The sequence below is a fragment of the Marmota flaviventris genome, chromosome 7, assembly GCF_047511675.1.
Source record: "Marmota flaviventris isolate mMarFla1 chromosome 7, mMarFla1.hap1, whole genome shotgun sequence".
NCBI lineage: Eukaryota > Metazoa > Chordata > Mammalia > Rodentia > Sciuridae > Marmota > Marmota flaviventris.
Window position 1 is genome coordinate 106,698,189 of NC_092504.1, and position 19,069 is coordinate 106,717,257.

The following is a 19,069-nucleotide window of genomic DNA, read 5'->3' on the forward strand; positions in this document are numbered from 1 at the left end:
ACCCTTTCCCCCAGAGTCATTTTAACTTTAGATTTTCCTTCACTATACTCAGAGATGGCCAATTTGAATCTCTGATTGCCTAAATACTGCTAGTACAGAAATGTGATATTTTAAGGATTTAGCCTACTGTCCTTCAATTCTCAGTAGTCACACTGAGATACCTCAGCCTGATCCCCCATCCCTGCCCCATACTGGGAAGGAACCCAGGGATTTGTGCATGACAGACATCTGCTCTACTGCTGAGCCACATGATCCCTCAGCTTTTGAGATAGGGTCTTTGTTAAGTTGCTGAGGCTGACATTGAACTTAAAATCCTCCTGCCACAGCCTCTGGATTGCAGGAGTATGCCACCATCCCCTGTGTCTAGCACAATCTTTGCAGAGTTCTTTTAATATATTCAGCAGCAAAAATAGAAACTTAGCCCTAACCTATTTCAATTTAGAAGTGAAAATTCAAAGAAAGTCGAAAAAATTCAATTTAAGTAAGATTTATTGTGTGCCTATAGTGTGCATGGACCTTTATTAGACACATTGAAATTCAGGCACAAGATAGACACAAGATCCCTGACCTTAGGTACCTTATGATCTAATTAGTATAATACAGATTAGAAACAGTAGACAGACAAGTTACATGTCAACACTTAATTGTTAAAATCAACATTAAAGGGCTGTAATTTAAGTAATCAAAAATGGCATCTAATCCTAAAATTATTTATAAAAGGTATTTGGCGTCAGAATCCACAGCACTTCAAACAAGGTAAGTTCCACTGCAGATCAATACACAAAGATTCAAACACACTGAAACACTTGACAGCACTATGAATGACTTTTGTTATTTTGGATCTTCTGTTTTCTTCTTATTATGGTCCGAAGCCTCCGTAATACCAATTTATCAGACAGAAGCATGTCATCTTGTTGTTCTAGATAATCCAGTAAGTTTTCGGTCCATTCAAGTGCAGCTTTATGACTAATAAGTTTTTCTGGGTTCAGTTCTGCTTTTTTAGTTTTACAGGAAGGCTTTTGCTCCACAGGCTTGGCCTGGTCCTCGGCACCTTCACTGTCAGTTAGCACCTGACAGCTTGAGTCATTACTCCGAGAGTCAAACCACTGATTAATATTCTCAATGTCAACATGTTCACAGTCTTCTGTGTTCTGTAAAACTGTTGCCAAGTTAGCTGCTAAAATGGCTCCTTCATCAATGTTCATAACTGAATTTTCTTCATTACCAGGGAAAAGTTTTTTCCATGCTTTGGTTATGGTACTTGATTTTATCATGTTCCAAGCTCTTGACACTTCATAAATTGCATCCAACACTGTCAAATTCTTCCAAAACATTTTTGGGTCAATACCTTCATCCATGTATTTCTGGAGAAGTCCTGCTCGATAGTATCTTTTTACTGTGGCTAAAACTCCCTGGTTCATTGGTTGAATTAGACTTGTTACATTTGGTGGCAAATATTTCACAATTATTCTGCCATCATCTGAACTCAACAGCTCTTCATTTGGATGTGCTGGGGGGAAATCTAAAAGAAGCACTGCTTTTTCGAGAAGCCCCTTAGATTTCAAATGCTTCTGTACTTGTGGCACAAAATATTTCTCAAACCACTGTCTGAAAACAGACTGTTCTATCCATGCACCTTTTTGACTGAAGTAAGTGACCGGAAGGTTTGAAAGATCAGTTCCTTTGAATGCACGGGGTTTTTTTGCTTTCCCCACAACACAAAGGTTAAGTTTGTGTAAACCTGTGGCATTTGCACAACACATAATAATGATTCTCTCTCTGCTTGACCTATACTCAGAAGTACTTTGCTCAGAGTCAAGAGCTAATGTCCTTGATGGAAGGCATTTCCAGAACAATCCAGTTTGATCAGCACCATAAATTTGCTCTGGCTGTAGATTCTCTCTCTCAACAAATTCCTGAAAATTACCACAAAATTCACTGGCAGCAGTTTCATCTCCTTTTAATTTTGTTCCTTTCCCAGCAGCCTTTGGAATACCATGGCGCTGCTTAAATCGAGTTAGCCAGCCAGATGATGCATTAAAATCACCTTCCATCCCCAAAGCATCAAAAAAGAACTTGGCTTGTTTTGCACAAATAGTTCCAGACACTGGAATTCCATCTGTTTTCTGTTGGTTAAACCACTCTATCATAACCCTATCAAGTTCCTCATATGTTGATGACTTCATAGATTTACGTTTGGATACCCCACTTATAGGATCTGAACTGTTAGCATAGTTTATAATCCTTTCTTTGTTCTTTTTAATATCACGAACTGTGGATTCACCAATTCCATATACCACAGAAAGTTTTTTGAAAGAGATACCTTCTTCAAGTTTCTTAATGATGTCAAGCTTGTCCTTAATTGTCAACACCACACGCTTACGTTTCCCTAACATTTTAAGTGTCTAATATTTCAGGTGATTACTGGAACAAGATAATTAACAACTTAAATTTGAATACAGAGATTTCAATATGGAGCATTAGATCCCTCCTCTGCCCTGAAGACCTAGAGTAACCACCAATTTTCTGACAAGGTCTACAGCAACCTCTTCACTTTCATTTTAAAACAAAGTTCTTACAACAGGGAACGCTCCAATTAACCCTACCTTCCTCTTAGTTTGAAGTCTTTTCATGAACTGCAATCTTACTGGAGGTTAGAAGTTGAACCAAAGCTACACTACAAGGTCTCTAAAACAGTCCTCTTAAACACTTAACAGTTGCCATCATTACAGAGAAGGTTTTTCCCTAAAGCACTAAGACTGAGGTTGCGGTATTTTGGGATATGTGCAAGAAAATAAACGCAATATAGGACTTGCAAACTTGACATACAGGAAAAAACAATGGGAAAACTCATTCCCTCACTGTGTTGTCTTAGTAGGGCAATGGACTATAAGGGATGCTCTTTTCCAGTCAAGGATTGCTATAGGTTACATAGGGGAGTGCTTATGAAAAATCGTAGCAAGTTAAGGCAAGCTGGACATAAGAGGTGCAAATGAGGTGAAAGTGGACAAGCAGAAAACTCTGTACTTTAACTCAACACAAACTTACACCTAATGTAATTTGCTATTGGAAAGGGGAAAGGTGGGCAAGAGGTAATGCCTCGTGATTAAAGAAAGCATCAAAAAACTTCATGGGTAGAAATCAGGACCCAAGGTAGAGGCTGTGGGGTGGAAAGCTCGGTGAAGATGTTACAATAGTCCTGGTGAGAGATGATCCTCCATGGGCCAACAGAAGTTCCTGTGAGGGCTGTATGGGTACTCGCAGCCTCTGAAACCTAAAGGAAAATACCAAAAACATTTCTCTTTTCAGTATCGGGGTCTGTGGCATTACCCACACCTACCCTGCAACTATGTTGAGAAAATTAACACCTCCTATCAATGTGATAGCTAAATGCGACAAATAATGCTTTTAGGCATTATCTGGGTTGACCGAGAGGGACCTCAATAGCCTACCTCCTGAAATTAAGAGGTCAGAGGGAAGCCTTGTTAGCCAGGGCCTCTCCCCGCCGCGCGAGCTCCGGAGCGCGGGACGTCTTTCCTCCCGCGGAGGGAGCCCGGATTCTGCCTGGACGCGGGCGACCAGGGTGTCACCGCCGCGGCCAGCCAGCCGGTGAGCAGCCGCTTGGCGCAGAGGACGCCAGTTCGCCGACTGCGGGCATCGCTCTCCGCCTGCCTGCACGGCGGCCAGCTCGTGCTGAGAGCAAATGGAGTCTCCCGAAGGAGGTTGACACCGGTGGCGCGGCGGCGGCGGCAGCGAAAGGCGAGCGTCGCTGCCGGAGCCGGAAGGCGGGGGATTAGGGAGCACGCGCGCGCCCCCGCAGGAACGTGTGTCGGCGAGAGGTGGGGCCTGGCGGGCGAGCGCGCGCGGCCCGGGGCGGGGACTCGGCGAGCGGGCGGGAGTGGGGGGCGGGACTCGGACGCCGCGCGTTCTCCGGACGCTGCGTGGGTTCGGCAAATGGTCCGGTCTTTGCGGGCTGCGGGCGGCTGGGTTGGCCAGAAGGGGGCGGTACGAGCTCGCCCTGTCTTGGCGCTTTTACCAATGGCCAGGCTCTGCGGGCGAAGCTTCTATCTCTCGCATCGGGAATAAAACTCGCACCCTTTGCGTTCGAGTAAGAAAGCGACGCATCCTCCGGCTCTGGCACGAGCTGTGAGTGGGGGAGGGCAGGCGCACGTGGAGAGTGTTTACAAACAGCCTCCGCCACCGCCCTCCGGAAGGAGTGACAGTATCCGCGCCTCCCAAAGCCCCCTCTGGGGAGCCGCGTGCCCACCTACCCCGCAGGCTGCCCGCCAGAAATGGACAAGAAGCAGCCGGAATCCTGAGGCACGGTGAGGAGAGCGGGCGCGGCTGCTGGATGAGGTCGGGTGGGCTGGGGTGGGGACAGGATTTGGGAGAGGAGCTGGGGCTTTTACTCTGCAACATCCAACCAAACAAGCCAGGATGGATGGAGAGCAGCGCTCGAGCTGATTGTCGTGTGTCCTTTCCCTGGTGGGTGCTCTTAGACCTGGCAGCAGCCGGTACACGTGTTAACCTGTGGGACGCAGCGGCGTGAATTTGCTGCAGCCCCTTTACACCCACTGTGTCTCAGTTGTAACCAGGGAATTGCATTTTGCTAAAGACTGGATTTATTGTTTCCACGGAGATACTTGCAGCGTCGCCAGAACCTTCCCTGGATAAGGGAGCGGTTGCACCTTCATCCTGCAGCACCTGTTTACGGAGGAAACGCAGTTTGCCTGCCTGTGCCCGACCCCTGGTAAAATAGTGTGAAAAGTGCAAGAGTCTTCTGTTAAGATTTTTTTTCCCCCCCAACATCCGTGCGTAAGTATCGAACCTCTGCGTTAACACAAAGTAACGTAGTATCTCGTCATGTATTTGACCAGGCAACATTGTTGCTAGAATATCGGAACTCACCGACGGAAATTCAACTGAGCATTCCTACTGCAGAAAAGAGATGTTGGTTCCCAGTCTTTTGACTCCCACGCCGAAACTGCACAATTGCCTTCTTCAGAATAGCAGCTTTACACTCTCTGGCGCGACAGAAATTCACTCATCTTCTACGTCGAAAGTGAGGCTATAAGTGGCTTTTGACAAATATCTGCTTTTCCTAAAGATAGACCTCCCTTCGACCCCCCTCCCCCAATCCGACTCCCACTTAGCTTCCAACCAACCAGTCCTATTCTGGCAATTCTCCTTGGCTATTTTGGGTAAAGTCTAACTTTATAGTAGTTTTATGTCATATTTTTTAAAGTTTTCTTTTCCCTGCTATTTGTAAGGAGCGTGAAAGACTTTTATCTGATCATTCCTCATAAGGGAAGAGCGCTGACTTTCAGACTGCCAATCATGTGGAAATGAGGCAGCAAGCAAGCAGATGTCACCTTCCTGGCATTCCCCTCACCCTCCAGCCTATGGGGTCACTCTGTCCTATGATATTTAAATAAAAATAAATTTGCCATTTATCCACATCCCCTACTATCTCTAGAGTTTAATTTTGTTCCAGATATTTTGCATATCTCTGTTTCTCCTGAATTCTGCAGCTTGCTGGTGTTTTATGACTTATAGCTGTTCCCTTTTCTTTGCCTTCTGTTAAGTTCCAATTTGGATACAGCCTACATCTTTTGGTCCTCAGGTCACCCCCAACATCACTTCACTTAAAGCAATTATCTTTAGCAGATTTTTCCTAAGACCTTATCTAAGGCAGTTGTGTTAAAGGAGCTACTTTCATCTGATAAACTTTCCGGGTTTTGCTAGGGGAATAGGTTGCTAATTGTGGCCAACTTAATGTTAGAGTGAGGTGCAGTTAAAATGGAATGTTAAGAATGGATTTTCAGGGTGGTGAAAATACTTTGGATGATGCTGTAGTGATGGATACATGTCATAATATATAATATGTTTGTCCAAATGCACAGAATTTAACAGGCTTATGTTTCTCATAAGTTCTAAATTTTCTGCTGAGATATATCAATGCACATACATTGTACATAGTCTTTTATCAGTGGTATTCTTCATACAAAATAGTTTTATAATGGAATAAGATATCTCTAGTTAGAATAAATTCTTAGTTTTAAGGGATTGCATTCTTGTTTTCCATTTTCTTTATCATTGATCCCATTTATTTGGAAGTTTTTGTTCCATGATACTGAATTACTGATTAATTACTACTAATAAGTAAAAACACGAATTTTTTATGATATTAATATTCCATGTGTATTAAACCTATTTAATATCATCAAATAGTACATATGTGTAGCTAAAAAGTTTACTGCCAATTGAAAATCAATGGCTTGCTTTAAAAAAGAAAGTTACTGTTGTCTGCTTTCAGTGACATATAATATTGAGGGGAATTTTCCAGTTAAAATATAATTTATTTTTCTTTTGGAGAGTGTGTTTGTGTTTTCAAATGAGCCGGATATGAACCATTTCTCACCAGTAAAATGAAGGCTTGTTATTTAAATTCTTTCAACTCTGAAGTTATCTTACTTTAGATTATAGAATAAAAGCCCAAAATGTTCATTTTTAATATAAAAATATTATTTTGAATGGTTAAAAGTAGGAACACTTTTCTATTTGAAAGTTTCTGGATGCAGGTCAGATTACTCATTGGAAAATCCCAGACTTTTTTTTTTTTTTGGCGGGGTGGGGTGGGGGAATAACCGGGATTGAACTCAAGGGCACTTAACTACTGAGCCACATATCCAGTCCTATTTTTTGTATTTTATTTAGAGACAGGGTCTCAATGAGTTGTTTAGCACCTCTCTTTTTGCTAAGGCTGGCTTTGAACTTGTGATCCTCCTGTCTTAGCCACCCAAGCCACTGGATTACAGGCATGTGCCATCCTGCCTGGCCTGGACTTGGGTTTTGTGTGTGTGTGTGTTTAATGTTGATAACAAAATGCTATTGAAAGATAGTGAATTCTTTTGTTCTTTTTAAATTTCAATTTATTTTTAACTAACATGAAAACAAAAATTGAACATGTTAATGGGGTACCATGTGACATTTCCATACGTGTATATATTGTATAATGTTCTATTCAAATCAACTCTCTCTCCTCAAACATTTGTCCTTTCTTTCTTCTCCCCTTCTCTAGTGCTGAGGATCCAAGTGCTATACCACTGAGCCATACACCCAGCCCCTATTATTTCTTTATGGTGAAAACATTCAAAATCCTCTCCCTTAGCTTTTTTAAAATACATAGTACACAATTATTTATAGTTACCTTATTGTGCAATAACACATCAGAATTTCTTACTTCCATATAACTAACTTAATACTCACTGATTAACCTTTCCCCATCTCTTCCTCCCACCTATTTTCTCCAGCTTCTGGTAGCCACCATCCTGCACTCAATTTCTAGGAGATCAACTTTGTCCCACCTATGTGTGAGATCTTATGGGACTTGCTCTTTATGCCTGGCATATTTGACTTAACGTAACGATCCTCAGTTTCATCCAAGTTGTTGCATCTGACAGGATTTCATTCTTTTTTATAGTTGAAAATAATCTCATTATGCATATGTACCACATTTTCTTTTTTCATTAATCAATTGACAGACATTTCTTGGCTATTGTGAATAGTGCTACAGTGAACATGAGAGTGAAGATATCTCTTTATTTTTTTGGTATGAATCCAGAGGTGAGGTTGCTAGATCATATGGTAGTTCTATTGTTGTTGTCGTTTTTTGAGAAACCTTCATACAGTTTTTCACAATAGCTGTGCTAACATATTTCCACCAAGAGAGTTGAAGTTTGCCCTTTTATTCACATCCTCAACAGCATTTATTATCTTTAGTATTTTTGATAATAGCCATTCTTACTGGAGTAAGGCAATATCTTATTATGGTTTTGATTGACATTTCCCTGATGATTATTAAGCATTTTTTCATATATCTGTTGGCCATTTGTATGTGGGGTTTGTTTGTTTGGAGGTGCCAGGAATTGAACCTAGGGGTGCTTAACCACACAGAGCCATATTCCCAGCACCCCCCCCCCTTTTTTTTTTTTTTTGAGATAGGGTCTTGCTAAGATGCTTAGGACCTCACTAAACTGCTGAGGCTAGCTTTGAACTTGAGATCTTCCTGCCTTAGCTCCCAAGTCACTGGGATTACAGGCATTCCCTACTGCTTCTGCTGTATGTCTTCTTTTGAGAAATGTCTGGTTAGGTCTGTTACCTTTGTTACATTGGGTTGTTTTTGCCATTGAATTTCCTTATATATTTTTAATATTAACATCTTCACAGATGCATAGTTTGCAAATATTTTCTCTATTCTGAAGGTTGTCTCTTCACTCTGTCCATTGTTTCCTTTGCTATGCAAAAGAAGCTTTTTAAGTTTGATGTAATCCTATTTGTCCATTTTTGCTTTTGTTTCCTGTGCTTTTGAGGTCTTGTCCAAAATACCCTTGGCCATTGCAATGTCCTAAAGCATGTTTTCTTCCAACAGTTTCATAGTTGCAGATCTCACATTTAAATTTTTAATCCATTTTTGGTTGATTTTTATGACTGATGAGAGGTAGGGATCTAGTTTCATTCTTCTGTGTGTGGACACTCAATTTTCCTAACACCATTTATTGAAAAGACTGTTCTTTCTCCAGTGTGTATGCTTAGCTCCTTTGTCAAAAATCAGTTAACTGTAAATGTGTGGGTTTACATCTAGGTTGTTTAATATGTACCATTGATCTGTGTGTCTTTTTTTATGTCACTACTGTGCTATTTGGATATTATAGCTTTGTAGTATATTTTAAAAGAAGATAATGTAATGTCTACTGCTTTGTTGTTTTACTAAAAATTGTTTTGGCTCTTTGGATGTGTTGGGGGGGGTTATTTCATGCAAATTTCAGGACTCTTGTGAAGTTCTATGAAGAATGTCATTGATATTTTGATATAGATTGCATTTGATTGATACAATGCTTTGGGAAACATAGGATTCAGCAACATTAATTGTTCTGATTCATTATCATAGGATGTTTGTCCACTTTTGTGTCCTCTTCGATTTCTTTTATCAATGTTTTATAATGTTCATTGTAGAGTTCCTTCATCTCTTTTGTTAAATTTATTCTTAGGTATTTTGTCTTATTTTTTTGTAGCATTGCCCATAGGATATCTATTGTGATTTCTTTATCTGATAATTCCCTATTAGTATATAACAACTAATATTTATACTTCTGATTTTTTGCATTGATTTTTACGACCTGTAACTTTGCTATATTTATTACTTTGGGTAAGTTTTGGGGTAGGGTGAGTCTTTGGGGTTTTCTACATCATGTCATCTGCCACAGTGTGAATTTGACTTCCTTCTTTCCACTTTGGATGATCTTTATTTCTTTCTGTTAGTTGCTCTGGCTAGGACTTCCAATACTGTATTTAATAAAAGTGGTGAGAATGGGCATTGTTGTCTTGTTCCAGATCTTCAGAGCCTTCAGATTTTGCCCATTCAGTGTAATGTGGACTGTAGTTTATGGCTTTATTATGTTGAGGTGTGTTCCTTCTGAACCTAATTGTTACACATTTTTACCATAAAGAAACATTAAAATTTATAAAAATTCCTTTTCTGTATCTATTAAGATGATCATATGGTTTTTGACCTTCATTCTCTTGATGTGGTGTGTCATGTTTTATTGATCTGCATATGTTGAACCATCCTTGCATCCCTGGAATTATTCCCATTTGATCATGATGAATAATCTTTGTAATGTGGTGTCAGATTCTATTTGTTGGCATTTTGTTGAAAATTTTTGCGTTTATGTTCATGAAGGATGTTGACCTATAGTGCTCTTTTTTTGTCCTTATTGGGTTTTGGTATCTGGATAATGCTGGCCTCATAAAATGTGTATAGAAGTATTTTCTTCTCTGCAACTTTTTGAAATAATAAGATGTGATATAATTTTTAAAAAAATATTTTGAAATTTTCTTTTCACTGTATGTGGGATACTATACCTTTATTTTATTTTTATGTGGTGCTAAGAATTGACCCCAGCACTTCACATGTGTTAGGTGAGCACTCTACCACTGAGCCATAACCCCAGCCTCTTATATTTACTTTTTATTGGTTCTTTTAGCTATACATGACTTTAGAATACATTTTAACATAATTATACAAGCATGGAATATATCTTGTTCTAATTTAGACCCCAGCCCCTATGTTTAATCTTTTGAGGATTTATTTTTCTAAAGCAGCTAGTTGCATTTTATATTTTTACAAACCATATCTGAGGATTCCATTTCTCTACATTCTCATAAACACTTATTGTGAAAATTATAGCCATCCTAGTGGTTATAAAAAAGTATCTCATTTTTGTTTTGATTTTCATATTTCTGATAGCTAATGATATTGAATATTATGTGCTAACCATTTGCATATTTTGGAGAAATGTCTATTTAGATCCTTTGCCCTCTTTTTAAAATATTTGGGTTTTATTAGGGTTATAGTGTTACGGTGAGGTACAAGAAATAATTTTCTGAGGAGTATCTCTGCATTTAGCCCAAATGATATTGAAGAAACTGTCCATGATATACTTACTCTGTCACCTTACTTAATAATTCATGTGATAAGTGCTAGTTATATTTAATGTCAGAGAAAATATTTCTAAATGGAATTTTACTTTGTTTTATCTGACACAGGAACTAAACATAATCCATTATAGCATTGACCTGCACAAGCTTAATTTTGTGTTTCTTCTATGACTAATTAATTCCTATTACTTTTATTATCAATTGGGTTCTATATTAATTTTTATTGTTTTAATGGTACCTCTATATTATACTTTCCTCATCCATTGTTGAACCTAGTTATGGTAAAAAGTGAAATTAGAGATTCAACAGTCAGTGCATCTTAGAGGTGTACCTTATAGGTTGTGGAAACACAGTCTTTGTTTTGTACTGCTGACTGCCACCTACTAAATAATAATTTATGTTCTTATTATTCCTAATAACCATGGACCTTGGGCTGCTTATATAAAACCTTTTGTATCTGGAAAATGAGAACAAAAATTAGACTGGTTTCATTGGTCTTTTGTTATAAGGATGAAATAAAATGTTATATATAAATTGCTTTGCACAATTCCCAATAATAAGCAAATAATAATAAGTAAATGCTACCTAAATTTATTATTTCCCAGATCTTTTGATGGGAGGGGAATGCTAATTCTCTCAACCTCCCAAGAGGATATTTGAAAAGGAGATTAGCTAAAAGACAAATGTAATGGGAAAGGCCTAGTTTATACACACATAACAATATTGTATAATGTTTGCAAGAGAGGTTTTATATATATATATATATATATATAATCTTTATAAGGAGATTCACCAGACTAATTCAGGATTGTCTATTGAAATTTTTATTTTGTTAATCCAAAACAGGTATGTATTTTCTTCCTGCCTTTTAATTTAGAATCAGTTTATTACATAGTGTTTGAGGCAGATTTTTAATGGTATCTGAAAGAGATGATAAAGATATAAATTGTGGGTATGATCAAACACAATCTTTAAATAGTCATCATTGCAGAAATATGTTTGAAATATACTCTATTCTTTGTTCCACATAGGGTAGAAAACCCCCAAAATAGAAACAGAAGTCTAATTCTGCCACTTGTGCATTTATTGTGTCTCTGGATGTACCTGAACCTTGATATCTCCATTCAGGAAAGTGGTGATAGGTGTTAACTACCTCTCTTCTCTTGGGTTGTGATGTTTCCCTCTTTTGCTTTGTTAGATGTGTTGTCCCACCCCTTTCCACTGTGCATCTAAGAGGCTGTATTATTCACCAATTTCTGGGTTTTTTTCCTCCTTCTCTTATCTTATACTTTTAGTTCTTTTCCTTGAGGACATAATAGGGAGTTAGTTGACAACTTGGAAAGTCCCTATCAACATTGTGATGAAATTATTGCACTGATTACATGATTGCTGTGGTTAGGAGGAATTTCTGGGATAATTAAATCCCATTTCAAAGTAACTGGACTTTTAAATTTTTATTGTTTCATTGGTAGTTTTGTTTCTATTGGGGTTAAAAAGAAACAGGCTTGCATGCTTAAACAATAACAACAACATTTGTTCATCAAACACAGAAGCTAATTTTGCACATACCTTGTTTGTTCATAAGTTTTTTATTTTTTTTACCCAATAGGTGGTTGTAGTTCATTTATCAATTCCATGGTTACAGAAGAGGAGAGCTTTAGATAGTGTTCTCTGATGGATATTTCACATGTAGTATTGGGTCTTTAACATGCCTGCCTGCCTGCCTGCCTGCCTGCTAGCCTTCTTTCCTTCCCTTAATTTTTTTTTTTTTTTTAATTTGGTTAGAGGACTCCTTCCCTTTTATACAGTTGGTACTCCTTGATGTAAGTGACTAGGAAATTGATTCATTACAAGTGGAGGAAGGTAATTGCATTGCTTCTAGGAGTTTTGTTATACTCTAATGAACAGTCATAAACATTGTTATATTATAAAATAGATATTTAGCAGCAGTTTATGTCTGTGTTAGCTACAATATTGTGAAGTGTTGTTATTAAATTGCTAACTACCACATGCATGCACAAGAATCCTACAGCAGTGTCTGCCCAGTCCTTTCTACCAGTGCTTTTTAGCCTAGCATATTAAAACTCATGAGAGTTTTAAAGCTTTTAGGATTATAAACTATGTTCTTAAAAATTCCACTGGAGTTGGGCACAGTGGTGCATACCTGTAATCCCACCAGTTTAGGAAGCTAAGACAGGATGATCATGGTTCAAAGCCAGCCTAAGCAAATTAGCAGGGCCCTAAGCAATTTAAGGAGACTCTCTATCAAAAAATAAAAAGGGCTAGGAATGTAGTTCAGTGGTTAAGCACTCCTGGGTTCAATTTCCAGTATTAAAAATAAATAAATAAATAAAATTCACTGTGGAGAAAAAAAAATGTGCAATATAGTACATGTATATAGTATGCTTTTAGTAAGTCTTTGTTTATTAAATGAATAAATAAGTGAAATCTTGAAATCTTGTATCTCTTCCCAGCTGTGTAATTGGGCAAGAGATCTGATTTCTCAGTTTCAATTTTTTTAATTATTAAAAGGAAATGATAGCATTTATATCTTAGCTTGTTCATGTTGAATGAGACAATATATGCAAAGTTCTTTTGTAATTAATATTTAATATTTAAAAATAAATTCTTGAAGGTACCTCTACTACTATTAGTATATATAATATTTTTCACAGTTGGGCTATTGGTCCACAGTTATAGTTGACAGTGAGGCTCCTTATATGTCATCACCCTCAGCCTGATCATAATCAGAAATCACTTTGTTCCAAAGAGAGGGATTTGCTGATAATAATTTAATGCATTTGTGAGAACATAGATTTCAGACAGAGAAGTATGTGTTTGAAACCCATCTTTATCTATTACTGATTATACAAGTCTGAACCTCCCATATTCTTTTACCTGACAATCATGAATAAGAGGACCTATACTGTGGGTTGCTTGAACTCAACAAGAATATATGTGAAAGCCCTTGGCAATGATCAGATACTAATTGCGGTTATCTATATTCCCTCACAAGTTAAAAATACCTTTTATTCTAGGAGGCTGGGGTTGTGGCTCAGCGGTGGAGCGCTCACCTAGCACATGCAGGGCCCTGGGTTCGGTCCTCAGCACCACATAAATAAAATAAAGGTATTGTGTCCAACTACAACTAAAAAGATAAAAATATTTTTTAAAAATACTTTTTAATTCTAGTTGTGGGAATTATTTTTCAGTTAAGAATATTTTCTTCTAGAGTTGAGGTTGTGGCTTAGAGGTAGAGCGCTTGCCTAGCTTGTGTGAGGCACTGGGTTCGATTCTCAGCACCATATATAAATAAATAAATAAATAAAATAAAGGTTCATCAACAGCTAAAAAATATTTTTTTTTTTAAAAAAAGAGTATTTTCTATTGCCCCTAACCAACTTTTGGTTTGTTTTTGTTGTTGATGTTGTTTATATATATATATGATTTAGTTGTTGATAGACCTTTATTTTATTTATTTATATGTGGTGCTGAGAATCCAACCCAGAGCCTCACACATGCCAGACAAGTGTACTACCACTGAGCCCCAGCCCCAGCCTCTTGTTTTTGTTTTGATTTTGATTTTGCAAAAGGAACTGTTTCTGTTTTTTTTCTTCTGGACAGAAGTCTTGGTTTTCTTTTTAAATTAAAAATATAAAAATACAATCTGCATTATTCATATAGACTTGCAGGCCCTGTGCCTGCCAAAAAAAATTTAAAACAACAACAATATTTTTGTTTTGCTTTTTGCCGTACTGGGGCTTGAACCCAGAGGGCTTTGTACCTGCTAAGCATGCACTCTACCACTGGGCTACATCCATGGATATAAACTGGACTGGGTTCTTGGAGCTTTTTAATTTGTTTTTGCATGAAAAATTGATTGGGTTCTTGTTTAAAAGTTAAAAGTAATTGCCTCAAGAATTTTAATTTAACCTTTATTCAGAAGTAAGGCTTAGAAGAATTCAGGGAAATGATCCTGGTTAAAAACAAAAGGTTAAAACCGAGGACCCAGATGTTCAGGGCTGTAGACAGACATCAACTTTCCATCAACACTGTGTTCCTACTTCTTTCTTCTTTGACTGACTTCCCTTTATACATTTATTCTTCTTGACTGTTCTTTTTCAGATCTCTGAACTTCTTTCTCAAAATTCCCTTACAAATTCTATTCATGGTCACATTTTCAACTCTTCCTTTTGTCACTAAGGTAATCCATATTTCTTATCCTAACTTTTAAATGAATTCATAAAGTATTTCTGTGAGCAGTGCAGATTTATCACCTCATTTAATGCATGAACTGTACAAATGTGTATAGTTAAGGACACAAATGTGTATAGTTAAGGAGCTAACAAGGAATGCCCAAAAGAATGAGATATTGAATTGCCCTGCCCTCTAAGGTATTTGAAATCTAGAATATAGGTTTTTCAAACTAGTGGAAATGTACTAGTTATTTAAACCAGGACCATATGCACATAGAGAAGTAAGGTCAGGCATGAATGCTAGTAACAGTGGTATTGGACATCAAAGTATGTTTGAGTTCCTCAAGGACAAAATGCAGACAGGTACATTTCTGGTAAATAGGAAATCATGGGTAAAGGTTCAAAATGAGAAAATATATACCTTATTTAATTTGTGGGACAAGGGAATTCCTATTTCTGCTGTAGTAAATTACCACAAACTTAGTGATTTAGAACAACACAACTTTGGGGCTAGAGCTGTAGCCAGTGGCAGAGTGCTTGCCTCGCACATGTGAGGCACTGGGTTTGATCCTCAGCACCACATAAAAGTAAACAAAATAAAGGTGTGCTGTCCATCTACAACTATTAAAAAAAAAAGAAAGAAAAAAAACCCACAACTGTATCACTTTATGCTTATGGAGGTCAGAATCTGAAATTGGTTTCATTTGAACTTAAAATCTGTCTTGATGCTAGGGGAGTCTTTTCCTTTTCCAGCTTTTTTTAGAGGTTATGTGTATTCCTTGACTCACATCCTCTTCCTCCATCTTCAAGCCAGCTGCATTGCATTTTCAAATTTCTATGAACAGATCACTGTTTCCAAGGTCAAATCTCCTCAGCCTCTGACTCTGCTGCCTTTTCTATGGTCTCCTCATATTAGACCGGGCCAAGATAATCCCGGAACTGTTCCCCACTTTAAGATCCTTAATTTAATCATTTCTGCAGAGTCTCTTTTGCCATGCAAAGAAACACATGCACAAATTTCTGGGGGAAATTTAAGGTATATAATGGAGAAAGTAGTGGTATGTATTTAAATTTGGAAAAAGCTACGCTAAAGACTTTTGGATTTAATCTATAAACAAGCAGGATTTTTTAGTGTTCAAAAGGTTAAAAAGTATGATTATGTCAAAATGAACCCAACTATTAAGTATAACTCTAATTCACTAATAAGAGCATAGAAAGGGTTTTAAAAGATTAAGATGGATTCTCCCTTTAGGCACATACTCTGAAAATTGAAATTCAATTACATGAGTGGTCACAGATTCTCTGAAACTTATACAGGGAACCCACAGGCATAAAAAGAATGTAAAGGAAAGTGGCATAATCAAATCAATTTCAGAAATGGAATGGTGTAGTTGTACCAAAGGAACACTGGTGAGGTCCTGAACTTTTTAAATGGTGGTGGCTATAAGGGAAGTGGATTTTAAAAACTTTTCAGTGGTAGAATAAATAGGAAGTAGTGATTTTCTGGGGAGGAGTTAAAGAAGCCAGAGGGAACCATAGCAGCCTTTCAGGAGATGTAGATGAAAACCATCATAATGTGCACTCCCTGATGAAATTGTTCCCACATTGTCTAATTTCCAGAGTCTGCCTAAAACCAAGTGCAACTTTCTGCTCAAACATGTTAATTCCTTCTATTAGTAGAGCAACTCTGGGGAACTAACAAAAACTATTTACAAAGGAAAATCCCTCTATTCTCTTGTATACTAGGCCAGAGGTTCAGGTGATCATTACAGGAATATTGCTTTCTGTTCCCAAGTCAACTCTCTTGCCTACTTCTTGGGGGGGGCATTGAGTTCTAATTCTGTCCCTGTGTGAAGACTGGCATGCTAATTCTGCTTTGGCTTCCAGGTGAAGGTGCCAGCCTCAGCCCAGTGACATGCAGAAGTTAAGGTGGAGGGATGAATAGGGCTGGGGAAGTGGGGGACAAGCTGCTGAGAAGTGCAGCTCAAGAGCAGGCCTTCATAATCACCATGGAATTGTGCTATCTAAACCATGATTTGTGTCAAAGAACAATGTACCTGAAATAAGAAGATAGAATGAAATTTATGTGTTATTTGTATTTTTATTTTTTAAAATATTTTAAAGTTGTTGATAGGCCTTTATTTATTTATTTATTTGTGGTGCTGAGATTCGAACCCAGTGCCTCACACATACCAGGCAAGTATGCTACCGCTGAGCCCCAGCCCCAGCCCTTATGCGTTATTTTAGTAGGGCAAGATATGCTGGTCCTGCAGGTCTTTCTGAGCAGAGCATACTATTGATTTTATGTAGGTATTTTTTAGTTTTTTGTTTTGTTTGTTGGTTTGGTTTTCTCTCTTTTTTTTGGAGGGGGTAAGAGTTGGTGAATTTTCAAGTGTGTAAATGAACTGAGACCATCCAGAGAGCAGTTACTTAAATGAGATGGCTGTTGAGCCAGTGATGAGGGGGCGGGCTTTGACAATCTTCTTTTCCTGTTGTTTCTGGAGCCTGCAATTCTTTGAATTTATTTCTATGCTTCCAGACCTAGGTCAGGAGCTCCAGGTTTCTGTATTACACAGGAGCTGAAAGAAACTATTGGGGGAAAAATAAGCATACTGAAAGCCAGGAAATGAAACTCTTTTGTTGATAATCCTAAAATCAGCCAAGGTGAAGATTTCTGGAGAAGCCCAGTTAAGACTTTTCTGGATAGGCAGCGGGCCCAGGATTGGGACGGGGCCTGGGAGAGCCAGACCGGACCCACCATTCACATTGGACACCCGGCAAAGGGAACTAACGGCAGCCCCTCGCATTGGACACCACCATAGCAGAGAACTGACGTCGCCAGAGTTCAGCAGAGGGGATAGCTTCGTTGAGACTGGCGTCTGCAGGTGTGTGACCCTCGGGCCCCTCCTCTCCGCACAGCGGGGAGATCTCGCCCCCCCCCAGCTCTCCCATAAGCGCAATTGTCAGACCAAGGGAGTCAGGAGCAGTGCATGACTCCCGGCTACCGCTCCCACCAGCGCTGACAACCGAGGTCTCTTGTGCCAGCTCCCGGGGGTGTGGCTACTGGAGGGCAGGCAGAATAAGCTGACGGTTCCCAGCCCCACGTTCCACAACCTTAGGGTCTGGGGGAATGGCAAACAGAGAGAGTGGGCCCAGTCATTCAAGAAAATAGAGCTCCCGGGAGCAGCAGACCCGGCGTGTAGCCAGTTTTATGGTGAACGTCACCGGTGAGCAGGTCCTGACTGGAGGAAAAGCGAGGAAGTGACTGGATACCAGGAAAGGCCCTGGGCGCCCAGGATTGGAGACCCCCCCAGTCGGGGAGGAGGAGCCGCCTCACACTGATTGGTTCCTGCGTATTGAGAGGAGAAGCTTTTCCACCTACTGGAAAAGAAATTAATCGAACCCTAAGACTGCATTTTTTAAAATTTTTTAAATTTTTTTTTTAATTTTATTTTTTTTAATTTTTATTGTTATTTTATTATTATTATTATTATTATTATTATTTTGTCTTTTCATTTCTTTTCAATTTCCTTATTCCCCTTTTCTTGAATTCTGCCTGTTTACTCTCATTCTCTTTAGTGACTTCTTCCCTCCCCTTCTAATACCTTTCCTCCCAAGCATTATGACGCTGTTTATGTGTAATTTACTAAATGTGTATAGGTAAATGTTCCAAGGCATTATATAGTGCTACCAATTCCCTGGCTACCCCCAAATACTCCGGACCATTCTCCTGTTAATATCCCTCGTCAGCAGAGCAATCTTCCAAGGTTGCCAAGATATACCAACCTCTATACCATCACATCACTCAACCTAAACGTAAGTCCCAAGACCAAACCGCAGATCGCTATATGCCATCAGAATCCGTACACAGTTTATGAAACAAATGAATCTGCTTTAAAGTGCAGTAAAATTCATCATCTCTAGTCATAGTCTCCCATCACAAAGGAGAGACTCCGGAGATACACAAAACCAAAATAAATTTATAAGAGTAAACAGTAACTTAGCAGTCAAACAGAACCGGAAGTAACATGAGCAGCAAGAAAAAGCAAGGAAGAAAAGGAGTAAAAACAATGCAGGACAGCCTAAATCTACAGGAGAACCTAGAGGCATCAGAAAAATGGTCAAATAAAGAACTCAAGGAATACCTTATACAGATGAAATGGAATCTTAAAGAGGACATGAGACAGCAAATTCAAACAATGAAAGAACACATTGAAAATGAATTACATAAAAGAAGCAAATAAGCAACTTTACCAGGAGATGGAGATTATTTAAAAAAAATCAAACAATAATCCTAGAAATGAAGGAAACTATAAACCAAATTAAAAACACACACGAGAGTATCACTAGCAGAATGGAGCAAGTAGAAGTCA

General features: G+C 38.6%; 1 protein-coding gene and 1 long non-coding RNA gene across 3 annotated transcripts; one reads left to right on the forward strand and one right to left on the reverse strand.

Moving 5' to 3' along the window:
* Nucleotides 1-471: 471 nt before the first annotated feature.
* Tigd2 (tigger transposable element derived 2) lies at nucleotides 472-3,778 on the reverse strand. The gene is made up of 2 exons (XM_027926693.2): nucleotides 3,453-3,778; nucleotides 472-3,274 (listed from the first exon to the last, which is right to left on the reverse strand). The coding sequence occupies exon 2, from the start codon at nucleotides 2,394-2,396 to the stop codon at nucleotides 816-818; it is 1,581 nt and encodes a 526-aa protein (XP_027782494.2). The 5' UTR covers nucleotides 2,397-3,274; nucleotides 3,453-3,778; the 3' UTR covers nucleotides 472-815.
* Nucleotides 3,779-3,926: 148 nt separating this feature from the next.
* On the forward strand, nucleotides 3,927-5,462 carry LOC139701311 (uncharacterized). 2 transcript variants are annotated; one of them, XR_003581477.2, is made up of 3 exons: nucleotides 3,927-4,325; nucleotides 4,586-4,750; nucleotides 4,878-5,462. It is a non-coding gene; the product is annotated as an uncharacterized lncRNA (long non-coding RNA). The 2 variants fall into 2 exon arrangements; XR_003581476.2 differs by having other exon boundaries at nucleotides 4,586-5,462.
* The last annotated feature ends 13,607 nt before the right edge of the window (nucleotides 5,463-19,069 follow it).